Genomic DNA, 15,817 nt, shown 5'->3' with positions numbered 1-15,817 from the left:
TCACTGGCGGGGAGGGTACAGACCTTAAAATGACACCTCGAGATTTCCCGAGATTTTGTTCGTTTTACAGTGCCTCCATATTTTTTTATACCAAAGGCCTTTTTTAAGCAGGTGCATATGGTGATCTCTGGGGTTGTGCGGGCGGGTAAAACTCCGCGAGGAAAGAAAATGCTGTTGGAGTAGAGCCGGGAGTCGCACTGCCGAACTTGACTGGGCAGCAAATATAGCCATGATTAGGAAGTGGGTAGTTGGGTAGTGGGGGAGAGGTCAGTGTGGGAGCGGGTGGCGGCAGCCTCACGTAAGGGCACAAGTTTGGGGGCATTGGTAACTGCTCCTCTGCCGTTCTCGCCGGCCCAGTACTCCACAAGCCCAGTGGTAGTGTTGGCCCTGAGAGTTTGGGGGCAGTGGCTGAAGCATATGGGAGTGGAGGGAGCGTCGGTGTGGGCGCCAATTTGTGGTAATCACCGGTTTGTACCGGGGAGAATGGATGGGGAGTTTCGGAGGCGGCAGAGAGCAGGAATTGAGAGGCTGGGAGCTTTCCCTGTTTGGAGGATTTAGAGGAGAAATTTGAATTGCCGAGAAGGAATGGATTTCGGTATCTGCAGGCAAGGAATTTTGTGTGAAGACAGGTTTCAACCTTTCCGCTTCTACCGCCGCAGGGGATACAGGACAAGGTAGTTTCCAGAACGGGGGTAGGGGAGGGGAAGATATCGGAAATCTATAAAGAACTTATGGAGTGGGAGGAAACCCAGATAGGCAGGTAGGTGAGCTAAAGCGTAAATAGGAAGAGGAGTTGGGAAAGGAGCGAGAGGCAGGTCTGTGGGAGGATGCTCTGAACAGAATCAATGCGACCTTATCAGCCTGATCCAATTCAAGGTGGTTCACCGGGCACACATGACGGTTGCCTGGATGAGCAGGTTTTTTGGGGTGGAGGACAGGTGTGCGAGGTGGAACCTCAAATCATGTCCACATGTTTTGGGCATGTCCAAAGCTCAGGGGATTCTGGCAGGGATTTGCGGATGTCGTGTCCACGGTACTAAAAACGAGGGTGGCGCCGAGTCCCGCTGACATTTTGGCCTTTGCCTCCTTGGTAGCCCGGAGCCGAATCTTACTCGTGTTGAGGACTCGAAGCCTCCAAAAATCAGGGCTATGGGTTAGCGATAAGGCTGGGTTTCTCAGGCTTGAGAAAATGTAGTTCGCCCTGAGAGGATCAATGTTCGGGTTCATTCGGAGGTGGCAGTCGTTTCTCGACTTCTTCGGGAAAAACAAAACTGTTAGCAGATTCAATAAGGGGGGAGGGGAAGAGTTAGGCTATTTTTTGTCTAGCTTAGTGAGAGATGGAGGTGTGCTTTACATACTGAATCTTGTTTACATTTGTTTTTTTTTTAAATAATTTTTATTGGAATTTTTTACAGAAAATATAACAATGAAATACAACAAAATAACCCCATAATAACTGTAACGCCCCCCAGACCGTATCAGCGCATGTATCACATCCCCCCCCACCCCCCCCACCCCAATGAACAACAAAAAAAAACTTAAGAATAAATTAAAGTTAAATAGACAAACATAGTCATCGTACCCTCCCCCTTCCCCCCGGGTTGCTGCTGCTGCTGTACCAGTACCCTATCGTTGAGCCAGAAAGTCGAGGAAAGGTTGCCACTGCCTAAAGAACCCTTGTACCGATCCTCTCAGGGCAAATTTGACCTTCTCCAGTTTGATAAATCCCGCCATGTCATTGATCCAGGTCTCCACGCTTGGGGGCCTCGCATCCTTCCATTGTAGCAAGATCCTTCGTCGGGCTACTAGGGACGCAAAGGCCAGCACACCGGCCTCTTTCGCCTCCTGCACTCCCGGCTCCACCCCAACCCCAAAAATCGCGAGTCCCCATCCTGGCTTGACCCTGGATCCCACCACCCTTGACACCGTCCTCGCCACCCCCTACCAGAACTCCTCCAGTGCCAGGCATGCCCAGAACATATGGGCATGGTTCGCTGAACTCCCCGAACACCTGACACACCTGTCCTCACCCCCAAAGAACCTACTCATCCTAGACCTGGACATGTGGGCCCGGTGCAGCACCTTGAATTGGATGAGGCTAAGCCGCGCACATGAGGAAGAATTAACCCTCTCCAGGGCATCAGCCCATGTCCCGTCTTCGATCTGTTCCCCCAGATCCACCTCCCACTTAGCTTTCAGCTCCTCGACTGACGCCTCCTCCATCTCCTGCATAACCTTGTAGATATCAGATATCTTCCCCTCTCCGACCCAGACCCCCGAAAGCACCCTGTCACTCACCTCCCTCGCGGGAAGCGAAGGGAATCCCTCCACCTGCCGTCTAGCAAACGCCTTTACCTGCAGATAGCTGAACATGTTCCCCGGGGGAGCCCAAATTTCTCCTCCAACTCCCCCAGGCTCGCAAACCTTCCGTCAATAAACAGGTCCCTCAGCTGTCTGATGCCCGCTCTGTGCCAACCCTGAAATCCCCCATCAATGTTCCCTGGGACGAACCGATGGTTCCCCCTTAACGGAGCCTCTACGAGCCCCCCACTTCTCCCCTATGTCGCCTCCACTGCCCCAAAATCTTGAGGGTAGCCGCCACCACTGGGCTCGTGGTATACCTCGTGGGAGGGACCGGCCACGGCGCCGTTACCAGGGCCCCCAGGCTTGTATCTCCACAGGACGCCCTCTCCATCCGTTTCCATGCTGCCCCCTCCCCCTCCATCACCCACTTGCGCACCATCGACACATTGGCCGCCCAATAATACCCCGAGAGATTGGGTAACGCCAGCCCCCCCCCCCCCCCCCCCCCCCCCCCCCATCTCTACCCCGCTCCAAGACGACCCTCTTCACCTTCGGGGTCCCATGCGCCCAAACAAAGCTCATGATGCTGCTAGTCACCCTTCTAAAAAAGGCCCTAGGGATAAAGATGGGCAGACACTGGAAGAGGAACAAGAACCTCAGGAGAACCGTCATTTTGACGGACTGCACTCTACCCGCCAACGATAGCAGCACCATGTCCCACCGTTTAAATTCCTCCTCCATCTGCTCCACAGCCTGGTAAAATTAAGCTTATGGAGAGTCCCCCAACTCCTGGCCACCTGCACCCCCAGGTATCTGAAACTTTTCACTGCCCTCTTAAACGGGAGCCTCCCAATTCCCTCCTCCTGATCACCCGGGTGTACTACAAATACCTTGCTCTTGCCTAAATTTAACTTATAGCCCGAGAAGCCCCCAAATTCCGCTAACAGCTCCATCACCCCTGGCATTCCCCCTTCTGGGTCCGCCGCATACAGCGATACCCGATGTTCCTCCCCACCCCGCACCAGACCCCTCCATCTCCCTGACTCCCTCAACGCCATAGCCAGAGGTTCAATCGCCAATGCAAAGAGCAAGGAGGACAGGGGGCACCCCTGCCTGGTCCCACGGTAGAGCCTAAAGTACTCCGATCTCCTTCCATTAGTAACTACACTCGCCATCGGGGCCGCGTAGAGCAGCCTCACCCATTTGATGAATCCCTCCCCAAATCCGAACCAGCACCTCCCACAGGTACCCCCACTCAACTCTATCAAACATTTTCTCTGCATCCAGCAGACTATCTCCGCCTCCCCCTCCACTGCCGGCATCATAATAACATTTAGCAATCTCCGCACATTCGTGTTGAGCTGTCGTCCCTTGACAAATCCTGTCTGATCCTAGTGTATCACCCCTGGCACACAGTCCTCTATCCTGGTGGCCAGGATCTTCGCCAGCAACTTAGCGTCAACATTGAAGAGCGAGATAGGCCTGCATGATACACACTGCAAGGGGTCCTTATCCCGCTTCAGGATCAGAGAGATCAGTGCCCTCGACATCGTCGGGGGCAAAGCCCCCCCCTCCCATGCCTCATTGAAAGCTCGCACCAATAGGGGGCCCACCAGATCCGCATACTTTTTATAAAATTCCACCGGGAACCCATCCGGCCCCGGCGCCTTACCTGACTGCATTTGTCCAATCCCCCTGACTAGCTCCTCCAACTCTATCGGCGCCCCCAGCCCCTCTACCAGCTCATCTTGAACCTTTGGGAAACAGCCTGTTCATGAAGCTATCCATCCCCCTCTCCCCATCGGAGGTTCCGACCGGTACAGTTCCTCGTAGAAGTCCCTAAAGACCCCATTTACTTCTGCCCCCTTCTGCACTACATTCCCACCCCTATCCGTCACTCCACCAATTTCCCTAGCCGTATCCCGCCTACGGAGCTGATGCGCCAACATCCTGCTCGCCTTCTCCCCATACCCATATACCGCGCCCTGCGCCTTCCTCCACTGTGTCTCCGCCTTTCTGGTGGTCAACAAGTCAAATTTGGCCTGCAAACTACGCCGTTCCCCCAGCAACCCCTCCTCCGGTGCCTCCGCGTATCTCCTGTCCACATCCAGGAGCTCCCCCACCAGTCTCTCCCTCCTTTCCCTATGGGCCCGGATGGAGATCAGCTCCCCCCGGATCACTGCTTTCAGGGCCTCCCAGACCATTCTCCTCCCCCCCCCCCCCAGGCTAGGACCCCTCCTAGCCGTGACGCACCCTCCATGGTACTTCCGTGAGCCAGCTGACTTCTGCTGACCCCGGCAGTTCCCGCCAAAGCCCATCCCCTCCCGGCATGGGGTCATCCCCTTCTTGCCACACCTCCTTGGCACCGCTTCAGCGCGGGAAAGAAAACCTGTAGAGGCCATGCCCCCACCGCCAGCTCCGCCCCCCCTTCCCCACAGCGCGGGAAACCAGAGGAAAGCCCACGCTTTCATACTGCCACACCCCACCCTTCTGACGCAGCTCCCCAAAATCCAGTTTCACCCCAACCCCCAGCCCCATACAGAAGAGAAAACACAAACCCACAACATTCCCCACAACCATACCCAACAGACAGACCCACCCGGAAACAGAGCAAAAGGAAAACCAGCATAAAAAAAACACGTGTCAAAATTGCAGAACAACAACAGCGAAAAACAACAACGGCCATAGTGTGTCCCCAGACCCTAGTTCGAGTCCAGCTTCTCCGCCTGTACAAAGGCCCACGCCTCCTCCGGGGACTCGAAGTAGTGGTGCCGGTCCTTGTATGTCACCCACAGGCGCACAGGCTAAAGCATTCCAAATCTGACCCGCCTGGCATGCAGCACCGCCTTCGTCCGGTTGAACCCGGCCCGCCGCTTAGCCACCTCCGCACTCCAATCCTGGTAGGTTTGCACTACCGAATTCTCCCACTTGCTACTCCTCTCTTTCTTGGCCCAGCGCAGCACACACTCCCGGTCGCTGAATCGATGGAACCGCACAGGCACCGCCCGCGGGGGTTCATTTGCCGTGGGCCTCCTGGCCATCACTCTGTGAGCTCCCTCAAGCGCCAGGGGCAAATGGAAGGACCCCGCTCCCATCAACGAGCTCAACATCATGGTCACATACGACGGGAGATCCGACCCCTCCAGCCCCTCCGCCAGGCCCAGGATCCTTAAATTCCTTTGCCTCGTGCAAACGTCCAGCTCCTCCAAGCGGTCTTGCCACTTTTTGTGAAGTGCCTCGTGCAACTCCACTTTCCCCACGAGGACCACGGCCTCCTCCTCCCGCTCAGCGGCCTGCTGCTGCAACTCCCGAATGGACACCTCCTGGGCCGCCTGGGTCTCAAGCAGCCTGTTGGTAGCTGCATTCCGGGAGTCCAGCAACTCAGCCTTCAGCTCCGCAAAACAGCGCAGAAGAGAAGCTTGCTGCTCCTGCGCCCACTTCCACCAGTCCTCGGGTGTTCCGCCGGCCGCCATTTTGTCCTTCTTCCCCCGCTTTTCTTGGGGAGCTGCTGCAGCTTTTTCCTTTGCCCCACTCCGGGTGAGCACCATAGATTATGGGGAATGCTCCTCTAGACACCTTCCCCCACCGGGATTTGTCGAGACAGCGCCGTTTGGGGCCCTCAAATCGGCCCAAAAGTCCTTAAGTAGCGGGAGCTGCCGAACGTGCGGCTTAGCTCCGCATAGCCGCAACCGGAAGCCTCCTTGTTTACATTTGTATTTACATATTTTGATGTTGTAAAACCATAAATGCCTTGATAAAATGTTTGTTTAAAAAAAAATGTATGAGGAAATCCCATGAGAAGACGTTTCCGAAGACACCATAAAAATAAAACTTTAGGCAAGCACCATCTAAAATGCTGAAGTAACAGAAACTTACCTTTAAGTGCTTAATGGCTTGTTCTGTTAGCAATTCCTCCTTCTTGTTCCATTCCACTGCACCCATTACACAGCTCCAGACAATGCTTATCATTGTCTGTTCAGAGATGCTATTTTTCTTCATCTCTTCTTTGGCATATGTGATAATCTGTCAAATAAAATTAGGGAATTAATTTTCTCATTTCACACTTCCCCCAAACACTGTTTAATTTTCATCCAAACTCATCCATCCAATCAGATTTTATCCAACTCTAACATGGTCACTGCAGTATATCCTTCTATTCCACGATGATATTTATTGAATCTTTGTGACTAAGCAACATGCTATGAAACAGGGCAACTGTTCAATGTTTTAAAAAGTGACTCCTTTCAAATTAATTTTATCGGCTCACAGCTTGCTATTTTTAAAAACGGCCCATAATATAGAAATTTAAACCTTCTTGCCGATTTATGCATCAATGCCAATGTTCCCCCCCAAGCTGAGCTCCTATGGCCACTGATATAAAATGCATTGCAATAAATTTATACGTTGAATACAACCCCAGGGATTTAGCTTTTGCATTTGTTACTGGCCAAACCAACACAACTTAAACACCATTGGACATTTACAGAATTGCCATGATGAGAACTTTGAACAAACAGGGTGAAGCTGAAACCATAAAAGGAAGTAATTGAGGCAGTCAAGAAGTGGCTGAAAACTGTGTTCAACATTTAGAGTGGTTTTGGGACATGAGAAAACAACTGAGGTCTCTGGTAGGGGTATTACAAAACTGGGAAACATTTATCAGTATTTACGAGTTGCGGGGCTGTGTGTAAATTGTGTTCCGAAACCAAGTTAAATAAAGAGCTTGCAAATTACTTTAAAAATGGACTGATTTGCACTGAACGGTCATTTAATTTAAAAAAAGCTAAAAGCTGATGCAGCTAAAACCGAATGCAAACAGAAACATAGCATTGGAATTTAATACTTATTTGCTGAGTCTACAATCAACAGATCTATATTGCGAATTGGGCAACACAAGAATCATTTTTATAATGTACTTCCTGTTATTAAAAAAATGTTGCATTCATATTGTAGGTGTAGTTTTTTTTTAAAAATAATTTTTATTGAAAAGTTTTGATTTTATACAACATTGACGCACCTTAGTAAAATACCGAAAATAATAATAATATTAACAATCATATACATTCGCCCCATCCCCATGAACAACCCAGCATTTTAACAACAACGCAAATTAACACACTATAAAGTTACAGAATAAACACTACAATAATGCACCCCTCCCCCCGGGTTGCTGCTGCTATTGACCAAGTTACCCATCTCTGAGCCAGGAAGTCCAGAAAAGGCTGCCATCGTTTATAGAACCCTTGTATTGATCCTCTCAGGGCAAATTTGACCTTTTCCAATTTTATAAATCTCGCCATGTCACTGATCCAGGTCTCCACGCTTGGGGGCCTTGCATCCTTCCATTGTAACAGAATCCTTCGACGGGCTACTAGGGACGCAAAGGCCAGGACATGGGCCTCTTTCGCCTCCTGCACTCCCGGCTCTACCGCAACTCCAAAAATCGCGAGTCCCCACCCTGGTTTGACCCTGGATCCAACCACCCTCGACACCGTCCCCGCCACCCCCTTCCAGAATTCTTCCAGTGCTGGGCATGCCCAGAACATATGGGCGTGGTTCGCAGGACTCCCCGAACATCAGGTGCACCTGTCCTCACCCCCAAAGAACCTACTCATCCTAGTCGCGGACATGTGGGCCCGGTGCAGCACCTTAAATTGGATGAGACTAAGCCTCGCACATGAGGAGGAAGAGTTGACTCTCTCCAAGGCCTCCGCCCAAGTCCCGTCCTCTATCTGCTCCCCGAGTTCCTCCTCCCATTTAGCCTTCAGCTCCTCCACTGACGACTCCTCCACCTCCTGCATTACCTTATAGATGTCAGACACCTTCCCCTCTCCTACCCACACCCCCGAAAGCACTCTGTCCATCGTCCCCTGCGAGGGCAGCAAAGGGAATCCCTCTACCTGTCGCCTAGCAAACGCCTTTACCTGCAAGTATCTGAACATGTTCCCTTGGGGAAGGCCAAATTTATCTTCCAGTTCCCCCAGGCCCGCAAACCTCCCGCCAATAAACAGGTCCCTCAATTTGCTGATGCCCGCCCTTTGCCACCCCCTGAATCCCCCATCCGTGTTCCCCGGGATGAACCGATGGTTGCCACCCAGTGGAGCCTCCATCGAGCCCCCTGTTTCCCCCCGATGCCGTCTCCACTGTCCCCAGATTCTTAGGGTCGCCGCCACCACCGGCCTCGCGGTAAACCTCTTAGGGGACAGCTGCAACGGTGCCGTTACCATGGCACCCAGGCTCGTACCTCTACACGACGCCATCTCCATTCTTTTCCACGCCGCCCCTCCCCCCTCCATCACCCATTTACGCATCATTGACACATTGGCTGCCCAGTAGTACCCCAGAAGGTTGGGCAGCGCCAGCCTGCCTCTATCCCTTCCTCGCTCCAGGAACACCCTCCTCACTCTCTGAGTCCCATGTGCCCACACAAAGCTCAGAATACTGCCGGTCACTCTCCTAAAGAAGGCCCTGGGGATAAATATGGGCAGGCACTGAAAAAGGAACAAGAACCTCGGAAGCGCTATCATTTTGACGGACTGCACCCTCCCTGCCAACGACAATGGCAGCATGTCCCACCTCCTGAACTCCTCCTCCATCTGATCTACCAGTCTGGTAAAGTTATGCTTGTGGAGAGTCCCCCAGTCCCTGGCCACTTGCACCCCAAGGTACCTAAAGCTCTCCCCTGCCCGCCTAAGCAGGAGCCTACCAATTCCTTTATTGTAGGTGTAGTTAATTAACAGCCATGTCGCAAAATATGTTGGGAAAGAATGATAGCCTTTGAATTTGTGCACTCTATTAACGTTGCAATCCTGAACAGCACATTATCAGCTGTACACAATCTCCCAAGTTCATACGCTGATAGTTGGCAGGAGCATTGACATAATTATGTAGAGTTAACATTTTAGCACCTAGCATTGACAGCAGAACTATGTCAGCCACAAGGCTGTCTTTACTGACATTATCCAGTCATCACCCACAAGTCTGGCTTGCTGACATTACCCAGTCACCACCCACAAGACCGTGTTTACTGACATTACCCAGTCATCACCCACAAGGTAGTGTTTACTGACATCACCTAGTTAATTGCATGCAATTCTCAGGACATCAGATTTTAAATTAAACAATTCTCTATTGATCTGGTCAAGAACATGAGGATTTAGCTGCTCAGCTCATTAAATGCAACATCCAGTCTTAAACACCGTTAACCAGACAGAAGATCTGGAAATCGATAATATTTGAAACACTAGTATAAATTGCATTTGCGATATTTAGCAGATCATCAGTTCAGAGTAAAGTTTGAGTTAGCCAGCATTTCAGAAGTTGATGCACTGTTACTCAGGCATTTGAAGTGTTCTGTTTTCACAAATTTGCTGCTGCGAATGAGAAACATACTAGGAGACTACCTGCACAGTGGAAGCCAAAGATTATACAGCATAGTAGTGTGTAAAGAAGCTGACCAATCAACATCATGGCACTCCGACTGTGCCAGATGTTACTTTGAGAGAAAGTATATGAACCATGCCACGTTTTCCAAATAGTTGCTTGTTCTTGAAACCTACAGTAAGCAAATGCCAAAAATTGAACAAATGGATCCCCAGAACCTCAGGAAGCAACTCACTGCAATAAGAAAGTGTAGCTAAGTCTTCCGGTGGCACCCATGGAGGTGTAGGTCGCACAAATTATAGCTCCTGCCTGTGACGGACGTTTGAACCTTTTTCTCCCCTTTCCCCTCCCCCAGATTTTAATGGATGAATCGGTGGAGAGTGAGTCGGTGAGAAGTCCCCCTCCAGTGCATGGAGAATTGGACCAGAAATGGCCATGTGAGAAGACAAAGTTTTACAAGAACAACGCGAGCAGAGCCAGCAACGCGGGAAAACATGGCGGAGAAGCAGGGCCGCGGGGAGATGGCACAGTAGTTGACGGAGCAACCGTGAAGTTTTTTGAAGAATGCTTCGCCAAGCTTAAGGACACGCTGGACCCAATCGATCAGGTGGTGCAGAATCAAGAAATCCACGGACATGCGATCCAGGTGAAGAAAAAGGTGTCCAAGCACAAGGAATATATAAACAGGTTGGAGACCAAGGTGGAAATGATGAATGACCGCCAGAAAAGAATGCAGGAGAAGCTGGAGGACTTGGAGAACAGATCCAGGAGGCAGAACCTGAGAATCCCTGAGGGCAGTGAGTGATTGGATACGAGGGCCTATGTGACGAACATGTTGGAGAAGTTTTTTTTTAAAAATAATTTTCATTGGAATTTTTTACAGAAAATATAAAAATATAACAACAAGTATAGCAACAAGCAGTAATATGCAACTAACAGCCCCATAACACCCACAATTACCCCCATACCATAACATCACATGTATCACACTCCCCCCACCACCCCCCCCAACAAGAGAACATAACCATAAATTAAAATTACATAAATCAAATTTAAATAAAATAAGCACACATAATCACCCCCCCCCCCAGCCCCCCCCCCCCCCCCCCCCCCCCCCCCCACCCCCCCCTGCTGCTACTGTCCCAGTACCCTATCGCCCTATCGTTGAGCCAGAAAGTCGAGGAAAGGTTGCCACCGTTTAAAGACAGTAAGAAGTCTTACAACACCAGGTTAAAGTCCAACAGGTTTGTTTCAAACACGAGCTTTCGGAGCACGGCTCCTTCTTCAGGTGAAGAAGGAGCCGTGCTCCGAAAGCTCGTGTTTGAAACAAACCTGTTGGACTTTAACCTGGTGTTGTAAGACTTCTTACTGTGCTCACCCCAGTCCAACGCCGGCATCTCCACATCATGACCGTTTAAAGAACCCTTGCACCGATCCTCTCAGGGCGAATTTAACCTTCTCAAGCTTAATGAAGCCCGCCATGTCACTGATCCAGGTCTCCACGCTTGGGGGCCTCGCGTCCTTCCACTGTAGCAAAATCCTTCGCCGGGCTACTAGGGACGCAAAGGCCAGCACACCGGCCTCTTTCGCCTCCTGCACTCCCGGCTCTACCCCCAACCCCAAAGATCACGAGTCTCCATCCTGGCTTGACCCTGGATCCCACCACCCTTGACACCGTCCTCGCCACCCCCTTCCAGAACTCCTCCAATGCCGGGCATGCCCAGAACATATGGGCATGGTTCGCTGGACTCCCCCAGCACCTGACACACCGATCTTCACCCCCAAAGAACCTACTCATCCTCGTCCCAGTCATGTAGGCCCTATGCAGCACCTTGAATTGGATGAGGCTAAGCCGCGCACAGGAGGAGGAAGAATTTACCCTCTCCAGGGCATCAGCCCATGTCCCGTCTTCGATCTGTTCCCCCAGTTCCCCCTCCCACTTCGTTTTCAGCTCCTCTACTGACGCCTCTTCCACCTCCTGCATAAGCTTGTAGATATCGGATATCTTCCCCTCCCCGACCCAGACCCCCAAGAGCACCCTGTCACTCACCCCCCTCGCGGGGAGCGCAGGGAATCCCTCCACCTGCCGTCTAGCAAATGCCTTTACCTGCAGATATCTAAACAGGTTTCCCGGCGGGAGCCCAAATTTATCCTCCAACTCCCCCAGGCTCGCAAACCTTCCGTCGATAAACAGGTCCCTCAGCTGTCTAATGCCCGCTCTATACCATCCCCGAAATCCCCCATCCATGTTCCCCGGGACGAACCTATGGTTCCCCCTTAACGGAGCCTCCATCGAGCCCCCCACTTCTCCCCTATGTCGCCTTCACTGCCCCCAAATCTTGAGGGTAGCCGCCACCACTGGACTCGTGGTATACCTCGTGGGAGGGAGCGGCCACGGCGCCGTTACCAGGGCCCCCAGGCTTGTATCCCCACAGGACGCTCTCTCCATCCGTTTCCATGCTGCCCCCTCCCCCTCCATCACCCACTTATGCACCATCGACACATTGGCCGCCCAGTAGTACCCCGAGAGGTTGGGCAACGCCAGCCCCCCCCCCCATCTCTACTCCGCTCCAAGACCCTCTTCACCCTTGGGGTGCCATGCGCCCAAACAAATCCCATGATGCTGCTGGTCACCCTTTTAAAAAAGGCCCTAGGGATGAAGATGGGCAAGCACTGGAAGAGGAACAAGAACCTCGGGAGAACCGTCATTTTGACGGATTGCACTCTGCCCACCAGCGATAGCGGCACCATGTCCCACCTTTTAAATTCCTCCTCCATCTGTTCCACTAGTCTGGTGAAGTTAAGCTTATGAAGAGCCCCCCCAACTCCTGGCCACCTGCACCCTCAGGTACCTGAAACTCTTCACTGCCCTCCTGAAGGGGAGCCTCCCAATTCCCTCCTCCTGATCTCCCGGGTGCACTACAAATACCTCGCTCTTTCCTAAGTTCAGCTTATAGCCCGAGAAGCCCCCAAATTCCGCTAACGGCTCCATCACCACCGGCATTCCCCCCTCTGGGTCCGCCACATATAACAGCAGGTCGTCCGCATACAGCGATACCCGGTGCTCCTCCCCACCCCGCACCAGACCCCTCCACTTCCCTGACTCCCTCAACGCCATGGCCAGCGGTTCAATCGCCAGTGCAAAGAGCAGGGGGGACAGGGGACACCCCTGCCTGGTCCCACGGTAGAGCCTAAAATACTCCGATCTCCTTCCATTTGTGACTACACTCGCCATCGGCGCCGCGTAAAGCAGCCTCACCCATTTGATGAATCCCTCCCCAAATCCAAACCTCTCCAGCACCTCCCACAGGTACCCCCACTCAACTCTATCAAACGCTTTCTCTGCGTCCAGCGCCACCACTATCTCCGCCTCCCCCTCCACTGCCGGCATCATGATAACATTGAGCAGTCTCCGCACATTCGTGTTGAGCTGCCGCCCCTGGAAAAATCCTGTCTGATCTTCATGAATTACCTCTGGCACACAATCCTCTATCCTGGTAGCCAGGATCTTCGCCAGCAACTTAGTGTCTACGTTAAGGAGCGAGATAGGCCTATATGATCCGCACTGCAAGGGGTCCTTATCCCGTTTTAGGATCAAAGAGATCAGTGCCCACGACATCGTCAGGGGCAAAGCCCCCCCCCCTCCCACGCCTCATTGAAAGTTCGCACCAGCAGGGGACCCACCAGGTCCGCATATTTTTTGTAAAGTTCTGCCGGGAACCCATCCGGCTCCGGGGCCTTACCTGACTGCATTTGCCCTATCCCCCTGACTAGCTCCTCCAACTCTATCGGCGCCCCCAGCCCCTCTACCAGCCTCTCTTGAACCCTTGGGAAACATAGCCTGTTCATGAAGCTCTCCATCCCCTCTCTCCCCCTCAAAGGTTCCGACCGGTACAATCCCTCGTAAAAGTCCCTAAAGACCCCGTTTACTTCTGTCCCCTTCTGCACTACATTTCCACCCCCATCCTTCACTCCACCAATTTCGCTAGCCGCATCTCGCCTACGGAGCTGATGCGCCAACATCCTGCTCGCCTACTCTCCATACTCGTATACCGCGCCATGCGCCCTCCTCCACTGTGTCTCCGCCTTTCTGGTGGTCAACAAGTCAAAATTGGCCTGCAACCTGCGCCGTTCTCCCAGCAACCCTTCCTCCGGTGCCTCCGCATATCTCCTGTCCACCTCCAGGAGCTCTCCCACCAGTCTCTCCCTCTCTCTCCTTTCCCTGTGGGCCCGGATGGAGATCAGCTCCCCCCGGATCACTGCTTTCAGAGCCTCCCAGACCATCCTCACCTGGACCTCCCCCGTATCATTGGTATCCAGATACCCCTCAATGCTTCTCCGAACCCTCTTACACACCTACTCCTCCGCCAGCATCCCCACATCCAGGCGCCAGAGCGGGCGCTGGTCCCGTGCCTCCCCATCTCCAGATCAACCCAGAAATCGCTATGGCCGAATACTCGGCATCCTGCACCCTCGGGATCAATCCCCTGCTCAGGACAAAAAAGTCTATCCGGGAATAAACCCTATGGATGAGAGAGAAAAAGGAATACTCCCGCGCTCTCGGTCTCCCAAACCGCCAGGGATCCACCCCTCCCATCTGGTCCATGTATCCCCTCAGCACTTTGGCCTCCGCCGGTCTCCTACCAGTCCTTGAACTGGACCAGTCCTGTGTGGGATCCAGCACTGTGTTAAAATCTCCCCCCATGATCAGGCCCCCTGCCTCCAGGTCCGGGATGCGGCCCAACAATTGCCTCATGAAGCCAGCATCATCCCAATTCGGGGCATATACGTTCACCAGCACCACCTTCTCTCCCTGCAGCCTACCACTAGAATCGCCACCCCCCCGGTTCTTCGCGTCCAATCCTGAATGATAAACCTGCCCCACCCACCCCTTCCTCAGACGGACCTGGTCCGCCACCTTCAGGTGGGTCTCCTGGAGCATAGCCACGTCCGCCTTCAACCCCCTTAGATGGGAGAACACCCTGGTTCTCTTAACCGGCCCGTTCAGCCCCCTCACGTCCCAGGTAATCAGCCGGATCAGAGGGCAACCCGCCCCCCCTCCCCCGCCGACTAGCCATAGCTCGGCAGATGTTCGCCCCAGGCCAGCACACCCCGCTCGACCCGTTCCGCATGGCGATAGCACCTTCCCCCCCCCCCACCCCCATCCCCATCGGCTCCTTCCTAGTCGTTCCAGCAGCAACCCGGTATCCCCCCCCACCCCCAGGCTAGGACCCCTCCTAGCCGCGACGCACCTTCCATGGTACTTCCGTGAGTCAGCTGACTTCTGCTGACCCCGGCAGCTCCCGCCAAAACCTATCCCCTCCCGGCTTGGGGTCATCCCCCTCTTGCCACACCTCCTTGGCATTGCCGCAGCGCGGGGAAAAAGACCTGTAGAGGCCCCCCCGCAACCCAAGCTCCACCCCCCCTGCACCGCAGCGCGGGAAACCAGAGGAAAGCCCGCGCTTTCACACTGCCACACCCCACCCTACTGACGCAGTTCCCCAAAATTCAGTTTCCCCTCAATCCCCAGCCCCGTACAGAAGAGAACATATGGAACACAAATCCCCAACACTCCCCACCTAACCCACAACCATTTCCAACAAACAAACCCACCCGTAACCAGAGCAAACAGAAAACCAGCATACATAACACACATGTCGAAGTTGAAAAAGTTGAAACAGTTGGAACAAAACAGCCACAGCGGAAACAACGCCGGCCAAAGTATGTCCCCAGGCCCTAGTTAGAGTCCAGCTTCTCCGCCTGTACAAAGGCCCACGCCTCCTCCGGGGACTCGAAGTAATGGTGCCGGTCCTTGTATGTCACCTACAGGCGCGCAGGCTGCAGCATTCCAAACCTGACCTGCTTAGCATGAAGCACCGCCTTCGTCCGGTTGAACCCGGCCCGCCGCTTAGCCACCTCCGCACTCCAGTCCTGGTAGATCCTCACTACCAAATTCTCCCATTTACTGCTCCTCTCTTTCTTGGCCCAGCGCAGCACACACTCCCGGTCACTGAATCGGTGGAACCGCACCAGCAACGCCCTCGGGGGCTCACCTGCCTTGGGCCTCCTGGCCATCACTCTGTGCGCTCCCTCGAGCTCCAGGGGCAAATGGAAGGACCCCGCTCCCATC

The 15,817-nt window shown here is 53.3% G+C and overlaps 1 protein-coding gene across 2 annotated transcripts in view; it reads right to left on the bottom strand.

Moving 5' to 3' along the window:
* LOC119960260 (basic leucine zipper and W2 domain-containing protein 1) overlaps positions 1–15,817 on the bottom strand; it is a 73,996-nt gene that overhangs the window by 14,737 nt on the left and 43,442 nt on the right. For both annotated transcript variants that reach the window (XM_038788009.1, XM_038788017.1), the window contains one exon: positions 6,181–6,327. In XM_038788009.1, coding sequence (XP_038643937.1) covers positions 6,181–6,327 — 147 coding nt within the window. The remainder of the gene's footprint in view (positions 1–6,180; positions 6,328–15,817) is intronic.

This window comes from Scyliorhinus canicula, chromosome 2, assembly GCF_902713615.1.
Source record: "Scyliorhinus canicula chromosome 2, sScyCan1.1, whole genome shotgun sequence".
Lineage (NCBI taxonomy): Eukaryota > Metazoa > Chordata > Chondrichthyes > Carcharhiniformes > Scyliorhinidae > Scyliorhinus > Scyliorhinus canicula.
The sequence above is the reverse complement of the archived record's forward strand: the minus strand, read 5'-3'. Positions and strand labels throughout refer to the sequence as shown.